Genomic DNA, 19,170 nt, shown 5'->3' on the forward strand with positions numbered 1-19,170 from the left:
ATATATATATATATATATATATATATATATATATATGCGAAAAAATATAGGAAAACAGGAAAACGTGATGCTCATATGCAGAAAAACCACAGGAAAATGAGAATACGAAATATAAGATTAAGTCCTGACTACTATCGTTTCCAGAGGCCGTGTAATAGTGTTTTTCCCAAATATCTAACAAACCGGCTTATGAATTTCCATGAAACTACAGCAATGAATGTTTCAAACATTGGCCTATTTTTTGGTGGTACAATGAATTGAAAGATGTGCTTGATTAACCCGTTTACTCTTAGAAAAAAGAGGAACTTCTTCCCTCCCTTCAGAGCGTTTCAAAGAAGTGTTACTTAATCACGTTACTGTGACGCAGAGGTTCCCCCAACCCTCCTTCGGTGTTTAAACCTATGGCTATCCTAGTACTCTCCCCCCCCCCTTCCTTCTTGCCTTCTTTCCTTCATTCCCATTGCTATTGGGCTACCGAGTAAATCCCTGTTAGGAAAGACTGTGTGCTGCACATTTAAAATGAGCCGGAAGAGCAATAAAATGTTTTATGGTGGTAGATAATGATTATATTGGTTAACACAAATTATCAAACATAATAGAAAAGGTTTAAAACAGGGGTGTGGAATCGCACTGAGAGATATTCTACTCGGACTCCTACAAATTTTAGATTTGCGACTAAGAAATAAAATAAAATGAAAAAATAAAATAAAAACATTAGTAAGAATAGAAAACCATTTTTTTCCTTGAGAGTGATGAGTAAAATGTATAAGTGTCCATTTCTTGTTTTTTTTTATCCCTCATAAATCTATGGTTTCAAGCAATTGGTGATAACATTATTTTGGAAAAGCAAAGCTAATGAATACTTTGATACGAGTATATCAGGTTGGCATGTAGACAATGTCAATGGATTTCTCAAAATAAGGTTGATTGGTTCATTAATTGAAGTCTGGTATAATTCCAGTGACAAAGTCGCAATGATATTTGTCACATACTTTTTAAGTAACAAAAATAGGTACTGGTACTTATAACGTGAATAAATATATAAAACTATAGGTTGAAATATAATAAATCTTATGTATGTATGAACACACACACACACACACACACACACACATATATATATATATATATATATATATATATATATATATATATATATATATATATATATATATATATATATATATATATATATATATATATATATATATATATATATATATATATATATATATATATATATATATATATATATATATATATATATATATATATATATATATATATATATATATATATATATATATATATATATATATATATATATATATATATATATATATATATATATATATATATATATATATATATATATATATATATATATATATATATATATATATATATATATATATATATATATATATATATATATATATATATATATATATATACATATATATATACTGTATATATATATATATATATATATATATATATATATATATATATATATATATATATACATATATATATATATATATATATATATATATATATATATATATATATATATATATACATATATATATATATATATATATATATATATATATATATATATATATATATATATATATATATATAATTTCAAAATTTATCAAATGGCCGATGTCAATGCCCTTATATGAAACATCTTTTTGAAGTCTACCTTCTAAGGAATTCAAGCTACTCTCTCTGGTGAAATTGATATGTTAAATTATATCAAACAATGCTCTCTGTCATTTTCTTTCTGGCAATTGATGTATCGAGTAACCTGTGTTGTATGGAAGAATGAGTCCTACGGCTTAACCTAAAGAAAACTATATTTCTATTGCTTTACCAACACTCTCTTGAAGTGCGAAGTGTAGGGTTAGCATGGGTTCTTTCGTCTCCTGTAATAAGTCTCATTCTTGATCTTCAATGTAAGTGAGTGGGTAAGATATAAAACGTTGGTCTTGTGTTTAGGTAGTCTAAAGTCACGAATCCCATTACCAGGTATGCTGAACTTTTACTGACAAAGAATTTCGTATTGCTTGGGGTAGGTCATATGACAATTATCTATGGAGTTAAACAGGCGTTTAACAATTCGGGGGATTTTGTGAATATGTGGGTGGCTAAGACTGGCTTTAGCCTCATTTTCTTAAGTAAAAAAGTTAATGAAACGTACTGTAATGGGCAATGCACAGTATTTCCCAATATTAGGCCATTGTATGAAGCGCTCCCTGCTTTGATAACATGGAAATCCATCAGTTATTTTAGGAGTTATTTAAAAAAAAAAAAACACTATTACACGGCCTCTGGAAACGATAGTAGTTTCGTGATACTTCTGGAAACGATAGTAGTTTCGTGATACTTCTGGAAACGATAGTAGTTTCGTGATACTTCCGGAAACGATAGTAGTTTCGGGATATTTCTTCAGATGACTGATTTATTGAGAGGGGTTTCTTTACATTTTATAGGGAAAGGAAACGTACGATCATACATATAGAGGCTTATAGAACAATTGTTCTATAAGCCTCTATATGTATGATCGTACGTTTACTTTCCCTATAAAATGCAAATAAGCCTCTCTCAATAAATCAGTCCTCTGAAGAAGTATCATGAAACTATATATATATATATATATATATATATATATATATATATATATATATATATATATATATATATATATATATATATATATATATATATATATATATATATATATATATATATATATATATATATATATATATCGTGTGCCAACGATTCCGTGCAGGACAGTTCAGCGCCGACAGTTCAGCGCTGCCAATTCAGCGAATGACAATTCAGCTTAGAATCAATTCAGCGCATGACAATTTAGCACAACGATAAATCAGCACAAGGACAATTCAGTGCAAAAATGCACACACATTCACCCTTATCTTATTATTAGTATATAAAGATTATTTTTCTTATTATTATCATTGTCATTATTATCATTATTATCATTATTATTATTATTATTATTATTATTATTATTATTATTATTATTATTATAACCATTACTGTTGTAATTCATGGTTGTTAACAATAACAACCACTGAATAAATAAAAAAAGTTATAGTACAAGCTTAGGACGGTATATATTCCCTATTCTGGAATACAGTTGTTTATAAACATTTGCTTAGTTAAAACTGAAAAGCCAGCTTTATGGAGCGGATTTTATCGGAGAAAGGACGCGAGCATATTCTATTAAATGGATTTTGTTATTTGGATAGAAAACTTCGGAATGTGTGTGTGTGTGTGTGTGTGTTTGCATGTGTGTGTTTGTGTGTTAACAGAATAATAAGTGCCCAATATGATGAAAATCATAACCAAACATTTCAATAGACATAAATCATAAAATAATCACGTAAATACTTTTTAGAAATTTACTTCCTAACAATTTATAACAAGACAGCCACAACAACAAAAATAAGACCCATAACATCAAAATGGACTCAGGACTGCCTAAGCCTCGCGTGCATCTATGGTTGATTACTGATTTCTCCTATGGTTCGAAACCGTAAATATTAAGACGATTACATCACGGTGATCTTGCAACCCAGCCCGTAACATGTTACCAGCATCCAAATGACCGAGTGAGTGTGTGAACAGGTTACTCACGTAAAATGGGCGCTTAACACGCATACATGCATGTATTTACACATTGTGTATGTGCGGTAATATATATGTTTACAGGGCGTAAATATCTAAACATACAACTGACACGTACACTCATCCGTATACCACAACAATAAATGTAGCCGTTTCCAGTCCACTGTAGGACAAAGACCTCAGAAATGTCCTTATTCATGTCTGGGATATGGCAATTTTCATCACTACGCTGGACACTGAGGATTTTTTATGGTGGGAGATTTTAGTTTGATCGCTCAAAACAAACCAACCTAGTATAAGTGGCTCTGACTGGTACAGCTTTGCTGATCATGATGATACACAAGTCTTTCACCATGTTAAAGGAATATATATATATATATATATATATATATATATATATATATATATATATATATATATATATATATATATATATATATATATATATATATATATATATATATATATATATATATGTGTGTGTGTGTGTGTGTGGGGGGGGGTGTATATATGTATACCATAAGCAAGTTTTAAGAGTGAAACTGCAAGTCCCATGCCTCTCTTGAGCATAGCAGATGCTAGTTCTCATTCACATAGCTAGGTGAACAGGTAAGCGATAGGGAATAATCCGTGGCCACACCACATATGAGTTAAATGTAGTTCAATATAAAGTCCTTTTTTTTAATTTATATGGGTAGTAATAGAAAAAAAAAAACAAACAAGACAACGGTCACTGAATTTAGCATGATCCCTTTACAGGAAATTTGTACAATATTAGTTACTTCCTGCAATTACAGAGATGGGCTTATTAACGGCTAGATAGATTTTCTTACACAGTGTGTTACCTACTTTCGTCTTCTTGTTTTTTACATACCCTCACCCTTCCTAGGCTTTAAGGACATTTCTTTTCAATATATATCTTCCTCCTCCTGTGTAGCACTTTCCAGATCTTCCTCCTATCCTTCCTCCCTACTTGCTCATGCGTTTTACCACACTATCATCCTCCACTCTTCCCACATGACCGAACCATCTCATAACACTTAACTTTATCCTTTCATCTATATATATCCATAGCTCACCTTTCATCCATTCTTGCAGCACATATACTATTCAAATAATTTAACTAATCTTCTACAATTTTTCCAGAGACTCTATTTTCGTTAATACATCTATTTAATTCCTCATATAATTCATGATTTTACCAATCCATATCTCATAACTAAATGAATTACAAAAAATCTTTAGTCCAGTACAATACTTTGATTTATATAAAGTTATGTTCCTTATAGAAATGCCATACTTTTGAAAGCTTGGTCCAGTTTTTGTCATTAGTTAACCATGGCATGTCAGGTCAAAACCAGTGTAGGCATTGGAATAAAAAGAATAGTCAGAGAATAATTGAACTAATTTTGGGGGGTTGATATGAGTAGTCGTAGGTATTGGCTAATGCTGATTATACCGCCTTTGTATAGATATACATAATAAATAAGGCAATAAAATCTTTGATTTGTTGAGAAAGCAATAAGCTTCCTATAGATAGAATTCCCTTTCTTGGAAAATCACTGACATGATAATCGTATCAGATATATCTGAAAATAAGGAACTGATGAACAAAGAGGTATAGCCCAATCTCTTTAAATGTTGATGAAATCATTCATTATGCCAATGAGCATTAAATTAAATCATAACAGACATTTGCAAAGGGCCATGCTCACTTGGATGACGCTTTCTGCCGTACCTAGATCCGCGGAATCGGTTTTGCCTTTAATTTGTTTCTAGATGGTTTTGAAATTCGCCGTTTCTCTTCTATTTATGTTATTTCTTTCCTCTATTTTGGGAGTTCTTCCTATAACATGAAAAGGAAAGAACACTGAGGAAAAGTGTTCGTGACGTCAATGAGGACTGATCAATTTACCTATCTTGTAAAACTTCGTTACCACGTACTTTTCATATAAGGTTTTGTTATAACCCTTTTTTTTTTTTTTTTTTTTTTTTTTTGCACGTTTAATAAGATCAGTTTTACGGTATGGACGTGAGCCGTGGTATAACAATGAAACAATATCCAACAGATTTTGTAGATTTGAGAACAATGCCCTCAGAAAAATATTGGGAGTTGAATGGCAGGACGGGATTAGAAATGAAACTATAATATAGATTACTCGAGTACAATATGTGGATGAGATCTTGGTGAGAGGTAGATGGAGATGGTTTGTGAATGCTCTTCGCACTCCCCAAGAGAGATTACTTCACCAAACGTTCAGCTGGACTCCATAAGTCACTAGACGAGTTAGAAGGCCCAGGCCTACATAGCTAAGGACTATGAAACGTGAAGTAGGAGATGATGAATGGAGAAGTATTGATTTAAAAGTTCATGATAGAGACGACTGGTGAAATCTAACCGAGACCCTTTTGCGTCAATAGGCGTAGGAGGAGATGATGATGATAATGTTGACTTAAATCATTGCATCAAACCTTTTTTTTAATAGTGCTTCTCTCTTAATTTCTGCAGCCAGAGTATCTGTTACTACCGACATAATGATTTGAACTAGTAACTGTAGATCTCTTTAGAAAATGGGTCATATTGGAAACAAATTTGCTTCCTTCAAAGCGGATGGCCGTCTCTGTTGGTCGGAGCCAGTTCGGAGGTTCACACCAGGTATTTATCTCCTTTACGCCATTCCAGACAAGGGCAAAGGTTAAGGGACCGTGCAGGAATAAGTTATTTTCATTAAAAACAATTATTTTTTTCATTATGGACAATCATTTCAATTCCAGATTCGTGATACACCAAATTTTGTCTTGGTTTTATTCAATAGTTCTATATTATATATCTTATAATTGAGTTAGTAATTATTATATGCTCTCCTTTCACGCTATACTTCTCTTCTGCTTTAATTTTGTTCTACAGCCTTTTAACCTATCTCGTAAGATTGTATTCTCGTTATGAAGAATGACAACCGAACAAAAACAGCCTTTTGTGTTTGTTACAGGTCAACTCGAAAATGCATAAGCGAATGTATTGGCTGAAACATTATTCATAATTTAATAATGCTCCAGAACATTTGTAAATTCTAAAAGCAAGTCCTTACTTGTATTAGATGTCATAATATAGTAGCTCAGATATGTAGGTTAGCTGGGGCTACAGCCACCCGTTGAGATACTACCGCAAGGAGTTATTGGGTCCTTTGACTGGCCAGACAGTACTACAGTGGATCCCTCTCTCTGGTTACGGCTCATCTTCCTATTTCCCGCACATACTCTGAATAGTCTGGCCTATTCTTTACATATTCTCCTCTATCCGCATACACCTGACAACACTGAGATTACCAAACAATTCTTCCTCGCTCAAGGGGTTTACTACTGCAATGTAATTTTTCAGCGGCTATTTTCCTCTTGGTAAGGGTAGAAGAGACTCTTAAGCTATGGTAAGCAACTCTTCTAGGAGAAGGACACTCCAAAATCAAACCACTGTCCTTTGGTCTTGGATAGTACCATAGCCTCTCTAACATGGTATTTCACTGTCTTGAGGTAGAGTTTTCTTGCTTGAGGGTGTACTAGAGCGATTCAGTTTTTCCAACTAGGGTTGTAGCTTTACAAGTAATAATGATAATAGTAATAATATATCAAATGCGAAAAGGAAAATTTACAAACGATGTTCTTCACAAAATCTTTATGAAAACCAAAACAACTATAGAGAGAAACTAGTCAGTCCGTAACCCCTTTTGCCCTAGCATCAGGAAACAGTTAATTACGAAGATAATTGGAACGCGAACAGGTAATAAAAGAATAAACTATAATTATTACTTCCATCGAAGCATTTTCCATTTTTCGAACATCCGTTGCCCCAATTTCAAAGAAATTGGTGTGTAAAACCTTCAGTGTTGAGAAGGATTTTAAATTTTCTGTTTCATTTGATATACTTTTTTTGAATAATGCACTTTTGGTAGCGGTATCCAATTAAAAATCCGTTGAAAAGTTTTTACATAAATCCCGGCATTGTTTACGTTGCTCTCGTAACCTGTAAAGAGAGCCGTTATAAGGGTTGTTTTCTTTAAATTGGCTCTGTGACTCTGTCTGATTGAGTCGTGCCTTGTGACAAGAGCTGTAAATGCCGTGCAATCTGAACAAACGACAAATGTGTCATGAACTGACCATTTGAGTTATAATTTGAGTGGCATAGCATTAAGGAAGTGAAAGTAACCAACCGAAGAAGTTAGCCGATATATTGACAGGCTATGGAAGTTAGAAATAAAGATATGCACGCTGTGTTGTTTGTGTAGTTGGTAACCAATGACAACGATCTTTCAGTAGATCGCAGCGGTTTGAACATACTACGCTTATTCTAGCTGTGTGCCCACAATCGTAGTGTTGTGGAACGAGCAACGAGGAACCTGGAACCTGGAGAAATTAGATAGTTATTGTGATATCATTAATTTAAAAGCCATTGGTGATAGATGGTGATACCTTTCACTCGGTTGATTTAGTCTGCACCACATTTGAAAATTATGGTTGATGAAGTTATAGGCAAACAGTAACAAAACTAAAGGTATGTTAGAATATCTAGGAGATTAGGACATTGTATTCTACCCACCAAAATATTTTCATTGACATTTTTTTCCTTAGCTACATACAGTTCATGTGTAAAATGCTAGGTGGGATTCTTGATTGTAGAATTACTTTAGAAAAAGACATTTAGTTTATCGTCTTTTATTCTTAATCCTACCATATGTTGAGGATTATTATACTCTTTATCCCTGATCTAAAAAATAATCTCTGGCACCGCTGTTCTATTGCCTCATTATACATCATGTATAAGAATTTTCATGCTTTGATTCTGACCATCCGTTACACTCAGGTCTTCACAGATTATACCATCCATTATGTAATACTGAGCATGCAGTTTTATTGTCTCAATACCGCATATCAGATAGTTGAATCAGTGGAACTTCAGAAATTCAAATTGGTTGCAAATAGTATTCTGTCGAGGAGGTTTATATAAGTGTTCTTCATTAGTTTATCAGTTAATAATAATAATAATAATAATAACAACAATAATAATAATAATAATAATAATAGTAATAATGATAATGATAATAATAATAATGATAATTATCCCCTATCTAATAAAGACGAAGTGTCTGGCTTTATATATATATATATATATATATATATATATATATATATATATATATATATATATATATATATATATATATATATATATATATATATATATATATATACACAGTATGTCCCATGTCAACGGATAATGAGACATTGGGACATGGGTTTTTTCACTTTATTACTAAAAGGATCGTAATACTCTTTGCACAGCGAGATACTCTACAATGCAATGCGATGTTGCTTTGTCAATATGCTAAAATCTACTGTACTAGATTTGTGGAAACCTCCACTGTGAGGGAAATATACTCTTACCATACGACTCAAGACACATCGCCTGTCAGATTTACAATACGACACCTATAACAGTGTTCAGTGATCTCGCACAACAATTTATGACAGTCATAGTATATATATATATATATATATATATATATATATATATATATATATATATATATATATATATATATATATATATATATATACTGTATATATAAATATATGCATATATATATATATATATATATATATATATATATATATATATATATATATATATATATATATATATATATATATATATATACTGTATATATAAGTATATGTATATATGTATATATATATATATATATATATATATATATATATATATATATATATATATATATATATATATATACTGTGTATATAAGTATATGTATATGTATATATATATATATATATATATATATATATATATATATATATATATATATATATATATATATATATATTATATATATATATATATATATATATATATACATGATTCAAGAACTACCTATTGGCTAGGACACCAGAAGAGCTGCAATTTTTGTTGTTCATAGATGTCTTTCAGTCTGCAATATGTCATGTTAAAATTGAAACAATTGGGTGAAAATAAAAAACTGTAATCTGGTAACTTGTTTTTAAAAGGAAACAACTGCTTGAAAATTTTTCTTCTATGAAAACAGCTACTTGTAGAATATTCTTGTCTAAAAAGCTACTTGTATATTGTTCTTGTCTGAAAACAACTACTTGTAAAATATTCTTGTCTAAAAAACTACTTGTAGATTGTTCTTGTCTGAAAATACTACTTGTGGATTGTTACTATCTAAAAACAACCACCTGCAGATTGTTCTTGTCTGAAAACAGCTACTTGTAGAATATACTTATCTAAAAAAATACTTGTAGATTGTTCTTGTCTGAAAACAACTACTTGTAGAATATACTTGTCCTAAAAATAATTGTAGGTGATTTTTGTCTGAAAACAACTATTTGTAGAGTATTCTGATCTGAAAATAAATACTTATAGATTATTCTTGTCTGAAAACAACTACTTGCAGATTATTCTTGTCTGAAAACTACTACTTGCAGATTGTTATTATCTAAAATCAACCACTTGCAGATTATTCTTGTCTGAAAACAAATACTTGTAGAAAATTCTTGTTTGAAAAACTATTTGTAGATTGTTCTTATCTGAGAAACACTACTTGCAGATTGTTCTTTTCTGGAAACAACTACTTGTAGATCATTCCTGTCTGTAAACAACTACTGGCAGGTTATTCTTGTCTGAAAACAACTACTTGTAGATCATTCTTGTCTGTAAACAACTACTGGCACATTATTCTTGTCTGAAAACAACTACTTGTAGATATTTCTTGTCTGGAAACAAGTGCTTGTAGATCATTCTTATCTGGAAACAACTGCTTGTAGATTGTTCTTGTCTGAAAACAACTACTTGTAGATCATTCTTGTCTGTAAACAACAACTGGCAGATTATTCTTTTCGAAAACAACTACTTGCAGATTATTCTTGTCTGAAAACAACTACTTGTAGATTGTTATTATCTAAAATCAACCACTTGTAGATTATTCTTGTCTGATAACAACTACTTGTAGAAAATTCTTGTCTGATAACATCTACTTGTAGAAAATTTTTGTCTAAAAAACTACTTGTAGATTATTTTTGTCTGAAAACAGATAATTGTAGATTGTTCTTGTCTGGAAACAACCACTTGTAGATTGTTCTTGTCTGAAAACAACTACTTGTATATTGTTCTATTCTGAAAACAATTACTTGTAGATTGTTCTTGTCTGAAAATAACTACTTGTATGTTGTTCTTGTCTGAAAACAACTACTTGTAGAATATTCTTGTCTAAAATACTAATTGTACATTGTTCTTATATGGAAACCACTAGAAGATCATTCTTATCTGAAAACAACTACTTGTAGGTTATTTTGTCCTAAACAACAACTTATAGATTTTTCTTATATGAAAACAACTACTTGTGACACAAAATGGTCTTTACATAGATTAAATTATCATGAAACCCTACGAAAAAAAAGTCTGTTTCTGATAATGATATCTTTATGTTTCTAATTTTTTTTATGTGGATTAAGAGATGCACCGAAAGAATATACTTAAGAAGTATATTTTAGTAATATTTCTTTTTTTAATATCAATGTTTAGATAAACTTATCAGAGTAATTTAGCTTTTACGAAATCTTAAAGCTGTATAAATAGTTTTGTGACCTTATTTTATAGATTGATAGTTCTAAAAAGGCATCATTATCATCTCCTCCTACGCATATTGACGCGAAGGGCCTCGGTTGGATTTGCTCAGTCGTCTTGAGCTTTTAATTCAATACCTCTCCCTTCATCATCTCCTACTTCGTGATTCAGTCCTCAGCCATGTAGGTCTGGGTCTTCCCACTCTTGTAGTGCCTTGTGGAGCCCTGCTGAATGTTTGGTGAACTAATATCTCTTGGGGAGTGCGAAGAGCCTGCCCAAACCATCTCCATATACCCCTCATCATGATCTCATCCATATATGGCACTCGAGTAATCTCTCTTAAAGTTTCATTTCTAGTCCTGTCCTGCTTTGTTCTCAAATCTACTAAGGCATAGAATTAGTAATTTGAGGAGTAATCTAAATTGTTCAGTAAAATTAATGTTTATCTGGGAGAGGATGTTTGAGTCATTAGGTAGGCAGATTTTTTTTTTTTTCAATCTTTCTACTTTGAGATTATTATATCTAGAGGAAATTGCGTGAAAAGATCTTTTGCCTTATGATTCTTGCTTATTATTGTCAGATTCTTAAGGCTGAATTGTTTAATTTTAATTAGATGGTTTTGGTTATTCCCATGTCATAAGAATCAATTACGTTTTTGGCCTCTTTCTATCATAAAATATGCGATTTTTCGCAAATTAGATTTAATATAAATCTTTTGTGAATTGTCTTTACATGAAAAAGTTAATTATGCACATAACTATAGCTGCATCAATTTATTCAGATAGAATAGTAAATTTTTTTTCTCCTTTTCAGTCTCGAAGTTAATGATATTCCATCCATAAATTTGTAAATATTCTTTGTAAGTTGTTCATATATCGAAAAAATATTTTTTACATAGTTTCTTATAGTCAAATCTTATGATGAACTTTTGGTCATAAAATTGATAGTTCTCCATTAGTCACTTGAAGGTTTCATACTTTTTTTATATTTAATATCTAATTATTCACAGATATATTTCTTTGGACTCAAGTTATATTTGTGCTGAACTATTTCACCAAAATTTCTCAAAAGCAAATCAACTGGACGTTTAACTAATTATTTTCATGCTTTATTATTATTTGGATTCTATGGTTTTATAACTTTTATTCAAAGGCAACACTATCAACACCCATTTCCTAGTCACAATGCTTTTGAGATTTTACCTCACTGTCTACACTGTAACCTGCGTCCGCTAGGTGGTGCATGTGTAGCCTGATGTAGCCAATCTTCACAAACTTTTCATCGTGCCGTTGCCTACAATACGAAACCATCGACTGTTTTTGGTGTTGGTTACTTTGCTTAGTGTGACATAAATTTGCCTTTCTATCATTGACAATTTGGATGCCTTTTATCAAATCCATATATCATCTGAATATTGATAGAAATTGATATTAGTCAAGTAGCTTACATGTTTATAGTGAACCACACACACAAATATACACACACACACACATATATATATATATATATATATATATATATATATATATATATATATATATATATATATATATATATGTATATAATGTTTAGTATATTTAGTCAATACCTATATATTAATTTTTAAAGGGGAAAATATTTCTGAAACATTCATGTAAAGGTAGACAAGAGTAAATTATTTATTTAATAATATTTTTGGGTAACTGGAAGTTGTAGAAGGTTTCTTTACTATATTCAAATAATTTGATAAAAACAAAATATCGAGGAGAGCAGAGATTACTACCAATTTGTTCTATTCTAATAAACTCGTTTTTTCAGGGCTCTATATTCTTAATTTCATTAGACAATCAGAAGAAAATACAGAGGATTTTATTATCTTGGAGCCGCTGGGCTTATAGCATCCTGCTTTTCCAACTAGGGTTATAGCTTGCCAAGTAATAATAATAATAATAATAATAATAATAATAATAATAATAATAATAATAATAATAATAATAATAATAATAATAATAATGAGAAGAAGAAGAAGAAGAAGAAGAAGAAGAATTATAATAATAATATTAATGATAATAATGATAATAAAAATATATATATTATTGGCAGTTTTTCAAAATGTAGAAAATCATATTGTTGCCTAATCAAAACATCAAAACGTTTAAGAAAAAAATATCGTAGACTTCATTTTCATTTAGAGTAATTTTTAAGGATGGAATCCATGAACGAATAATAACAAAAGTAATCTAGAATTCCCAGAACATCATCAACATAACAATATATAATAACTTTAGAGGACCAAACTGGAGGGATCAATCTCGTTTCAAAATAATCGAGATATATATATATATATATATATATATATATATATATATATATATATATATATATATATATATATATATATATATATATATATATATATATATATATATATATATATATATATATATATATATATATATATATATATATATATATATATATATATATATATATATATATATATATATATATATATATATATATATATATATATATATATATATATATATATATTAGTGTGCTACTGTTATTAACACACATTGAGTATGTGTTGTTTGAGATGTTGAGTCTTGAAATAAAGTTCATCATTGTAACTTTAAAATGGTTTATTCTCTAAAAACAACAGTGTTAAACATCTCCATCACAGGAGTGTAGCTGGTTTGGTCGGATGACCAATTCAGGTGAAGTATAGACATGAACTGCCTAAATTATCGATATCACAGATATCATATGTTTAATTGTCTCAGCATTTAAACACAATATGTAAACTTTACATTCGCCTTGGAAGACACCTGCAACCGGTGACGACACAATCTTTCACACGGTATGCATTTGTGTTGATGCTTCAGAAAAATGTTACATTGCTGAGGGATGCAAAATACATCCTGTTATGATTTTATCTGACTACAGCAAATCTCACGCTAGCATCTTCATCCACAATGACATATTACGTCATGTGTTTTAAACATGTAATAACTAACTATTACATTAGCTCGGCTAGCTATCTCAAGTTTTTCTAAAGATTTAACAACACGCTAAAATATGTTTACTAGGTGTGACTGGATATACCTATTATTTTTTATTTAACTTTAGCCATAAGCAAATGAAGACGAATGTCCAAATAGGCACATCAAAAAAAAATAATAACAATAATGCATATGAAAAGATATTACCAAAGCAAAGAAAAAAATGCATGATAAATACAGATCACATATATGGTACATTGCTAGCAAATGATTATATGGTACCAAAAAAAAATACTGATATACATATGAATCGGTAACTTGTTAAAGAATAATTGTTACCTTTGTCAGAAACATAGATTAACACAATACGGTAACTAATAAAAATATTTGTTACCTTGGTAAAGATTCAATTTTAGTGCACAAACACGAATTCCTGCTACGTACACATACCACGGTCTCGTACATATATATATATATATATATATATATATATATATATATATATATATATATATATATATATATATATATATATATATATATATATATATATATATATGTATATATATTTATATATAGGGCTGATATATTTTATTAGATGCCCATAGATTCTGTTATTTTTATTCTTTTTTTTTTTCTCTTTCCTTTTAACATTCCGGCAATATATTTTATTAGATGCCGAGAGAAAAAAAATTTTTATATATTTTTTTCAAAATGTTTTTTAAATGTATTTTTAACAATGCATATGTTCAATAATTTTTTCAATTATATATAACTAGCGTACTAACTGCTTTTTGTACACACACTATTTCCAGAGCATTTTACTCCTTTAGCGAATGAGTTGGCCACTTCAAACGGCTTTAAACTGAATTAAATAAGGAGTTTTGTGTGGACATGGCAAAACGTTCTGTTTTAGCTGCCAACTGTTCCGTAACCTACGCCAAACAAGGATGTTCACGGCGATAAATATCATCACCGTCACACTTAATCCAGCTAGTAGTATGGGGTGAAGAAATTCCTTATAAGTCGGTGACAGGTGGTCCATCTCTGTCAATTTCATCAACCGCTTGGCTACCTGTTTGTTGTATGGGAGAGGTAGTGCTGGCATTGTAGATGTCCACGTGAAGTTCGCGAAGTAGGCTCGTTCTCTGATGATAGTCCTTACCTCGGTCACCATGGAATTAGAGGAAGTCCCGATACAACAATCTGCTGCAACAAAGATGTTTGCAAAGGACGTGGATCCGTCCGGGCATAATACATTGAAGCCGTCCTTGTCGTTTCGTATCCACGAGCCATTGTTCAGTCTGCAATTGAACTCATTATTGTCAAAGGGATAAATCTTATCCAGACAATTTTCACTTGTATGGGAGAGAGCACTGTCTAGCACTATACCTAACTCGCATGAATCCATTAAGTTTTTATGGAATTCAAATGAGTCAGCTGTACATATTTTTCTATCCATTGCGTCTGAACAGTGAGTTAATTGATTTAAGTCTTTAATGACCGTATATGTTTCCATGTCTGGGGAAATCAATACGTGTCCTGTCAAACTGGATATTACTGGATTTGAGTGATTCGTCATGAAAGTCGGAAATGGTGATATCCTGTAAGATTGCCAGGCATCAGAAGAATCAAAGGGAATTGTAATCCTAATCTTGTTATTTTCAACGCTTACTGTAATTAGGCTGTAATAAAATTCTAACCTACGTTCGCCTAACAAAGGAACATAGCCTAGTTTATCCCTTCCGTTCTCCAGAACTAACTTTAAGTAATTTATAGGCAACAAATGGGGCGACAGTACACCTTTAGTTGCTAACGTGATAGCTTCTACATAATCTTTGGATTTCTCAATGAAATGTGCAATTCTGTTATGTATATGATCTATCTTTGAATCATAATACGTTAACGTTACCAACAAATCCTGTACTTCCATAATCTGACTGATATTACTGGAATGTTCATTTACTAAATCCATAATTTGATTGATTGCAGCTAACTGATTCCTTAGTTCTGACATAATCAATTCATCTTCATAAGTCAAGAACTCAATTTTCTTATTTTGATTACTAATCTTAAGACGATTGGAAATTCCTAAACCTAAACTTGCAATAGACCCAAAGATGTTTAATGCAGTAAAAATAAAAGGGTTTCGTCTTTCTTTATGTTCGTGTCCTACAGTCCACATCAAAAGGTCACGAGCCAAAGATTCTGTCTCGTAAGTCTTATTTTGCAAGTCATCAGATAGCATCTCTGCAACTTTCAGTTTCGAACCAAGCGAACTCTTTGTAGTCAAATGAAAATGTCTTCTATGCAACTCATCTAATGAGACAGAAAACCTTGAAATGGCAGTTTTTAAGCTAGTGACATCATTCTCTGGAAGAAAAATTACTTGCATATTCACTTCTACAACTACGTTGCTCGATGTAATAAAAACGTCTTCTTGTCTTTCAACTATAGTGCCATATTTAAAATCTATACTTTTAGTTTTAGAGCTCATCCCACACGAGAAAAATGTCTGAGCGAACAATATCACTCCCAACAACAAAAAATTCATCTTGGAAACCTGTAACGAGAAAAATATATGTAATTACTCCTGTATTAAGAAGAAAACTTTTAATCACACAAATAAAAATTTTTCCCTCACTTCTTTCCCTCTCTTTTTTTTCAATTTCTTATGTGAGCCATTGGTACTATTCTCTCATCTGTGGGTTGGGATACGTTTTGAACTCTAAACCTATTGGCCGTTAATGTTTCCAAAATGTTAAATGGGCCTTCAAACTTAGGTGTTAGTTTATAATTGAGTCCTTTACGCACATTTATCTGTATATATATGTTATCACCCACGGTATATGTTTTAGTTGGCTTCACTATTTTATCATGATTCCTTTTCATTATGATTTGTGATTCTTCTAAATTCTTTCGAAGGATATCATATCGACTTTTGCTTACATTTATACATTCTTTTAAAGGATTTGATAGATTAGTTTTAGGCGTTAATACATGGAAAGGCATTCTAACTGGGGTACCATACAATGCTTCATGCGGTGACATTTTAATTGATATATGATATGAATGATTCAGAGTACTCAGTGCCGCAGGTATTGCAATATCCCAGTTGGGGTCTGATCCCCCTAGTGTTACTCTTAATATATTTAAAACCTTTCTATTTGCTCTTTCCACTAGCCCATTCATCTCTGGGTGATATATCATGGTATTTATTTTCTTTATGCTAAGGAATTCACACAATGAGGTAAGGAAGTGATTATTAAATTCACCACCCGAGTCTGAGATTAGCATGTGTGGAATTCCATGTTTACAAATGTAACACTCGTAAAATTTCCTAGCGCATTCAATCGCAGTTTTAGTTTTAAGCGCTATTAGTTCTGTATATCGAGTCAAAGCATCTATAATTACTAAGAGGTGCTTATTTCCTCTGTCTGACTCTTAAAATCCTGTTAACAAATCTAAATGTATCCTTTCAAAGGGTTGATTGGGCACGGGATAAGCCCCTAGGCTGACAGGTGTTTTCGTATGCCCTTTGTTTTCTTGACATGTGTGACAATTAGCTATGTCTTTTTATATCTGTAAGCATCGTATGCCAATAAAACAATGATTTGGCTTTCTGTGACATTAATGAGAACCCCGGGTGTCCATGTAATGGATTTGCATGTAACCAATTCAGGACAGTGGAAATAAGTAAGATTGGTACTACTGCCTGGTCGTTAGTTACATGTGGTGTATTGCAGGTTTTCCTTGTCACAGTCCTACACAGAATATTATCTTTGATTATATAATTCTGCTGCTTATACTTTATATATCCCATTTCCTTATGATTGCCTTTCAAAGCATTTATAATTGTTTCTATTTTCGGATCTTTTCTTTGCTCAGTCTGTAATAATTCAACGCTCCAGCCTAAATCTTCTTGTTCAGATATCGTTTTAACAATAGGCATGGATGTTGATATATCTATTAATTCAGCGAAAGGCTCCGTACAAGATGACACGGGGTTACGTGATAATGCATCCGCAATGATATTTGCTTTCCCAGGTAAATACCCTATTCTTGCGCCAAAATCTTGAATGATCAAATGCCACCGAGTTCGTTTAGGGCTGTGGTTGAAGCCTTTAAAGAACTCGGTTAGTGGTTTATGGTCAGTAAGAACCTTAACGGGATAACCGTAAATTATGAACTTAAAATACACTAGTGAATTAACAATAGCTAGCCCTTCCTTGTCTATTACTGCATACATACTTTCGGAAGTTCTAAATTTTCGAGAATAAAAAGCTTTCAGGAAAAATTGTTTTTCATATTGCTGAAGCAATACCCCTCCTACTCCTAAGTCTGAGGCATCGGTTGCAATGAAGAATTCCTTACCCAAGTCAGGAAATTTTAAGATAGGAGAACTACACAGTTCATCTTTCAAGGTATTAAACGCCTGTTGATGATGCTCAGACCATATGAAATCTACACCCTTCTTCGTAAGAGCAGTTAAAGGAGCGGCTATTATTGAATAGTTGCGTATAAAACGCCTGTAATATCCACTACAACCCAGAAATTGCTGTATTCCCTTGACATTAGTAGGTATGGGAAAATTATGTATAGCCGACACCTTATCATGGACTACTTTAAGACCTTGGCTTGACACCCTAAAACCCAAATAGACTAATTCTGTTTTGAAAAATTCACACTTACTAACCTTTACCCTTAAGTTATGTTGTCTTAATCTCTGTAGTACTAGTTCTAACTTACGTAGATGTTCTTCTAAGGTGTTGGAAAAGATTACAAGATCATCCATATAGCAATGCAATATATCCCCTAACAAGTGTCCAAACACTATGTTAATCATTCTTGTAAATGTTATAGGAG

At 31.2% G+C, this 19,170-nt stretch overlaps 1 protein-coding gene across 1 annotated transcript in view; it reads left to right on the top strand.

The window, feature by feature from the left end:
• The first annotated feature begins 6,234 nt into the window (after positions 1 to 6,234).
• Positions 6,235 to 19,170, top strand: part of LOC137615004 (uncharacterized) — a 39,104-nt gene continuing 26,168 nt past the window's right edge. Inside the window, exon 1 of the mRNA XM_068344638.1 lies at positions 6,235 to 6,319. Coding sequence (XP_068200739.1) covers positions 6,235 to 6,319 — 85 coding nt within the window. The remainder of the gene's footprint in view (positions 6,320 to 19,170) is intronic.

Source organism: Palaemon carinicauda, chromosome 21, assembly GCF_036898095.1.
Source record: "Palaemon carinicauda isolate YSFRI2023 chromosome 21, ASM3689809v2, whole genome shotgun sequence".
Classification (NCBI taxonomy): Eukaryota; Metazoa; Arthropoda; class Malacostraca; order Decapoda; family Palaemonidae; genus Palaemon; species Palaemon carinicauda.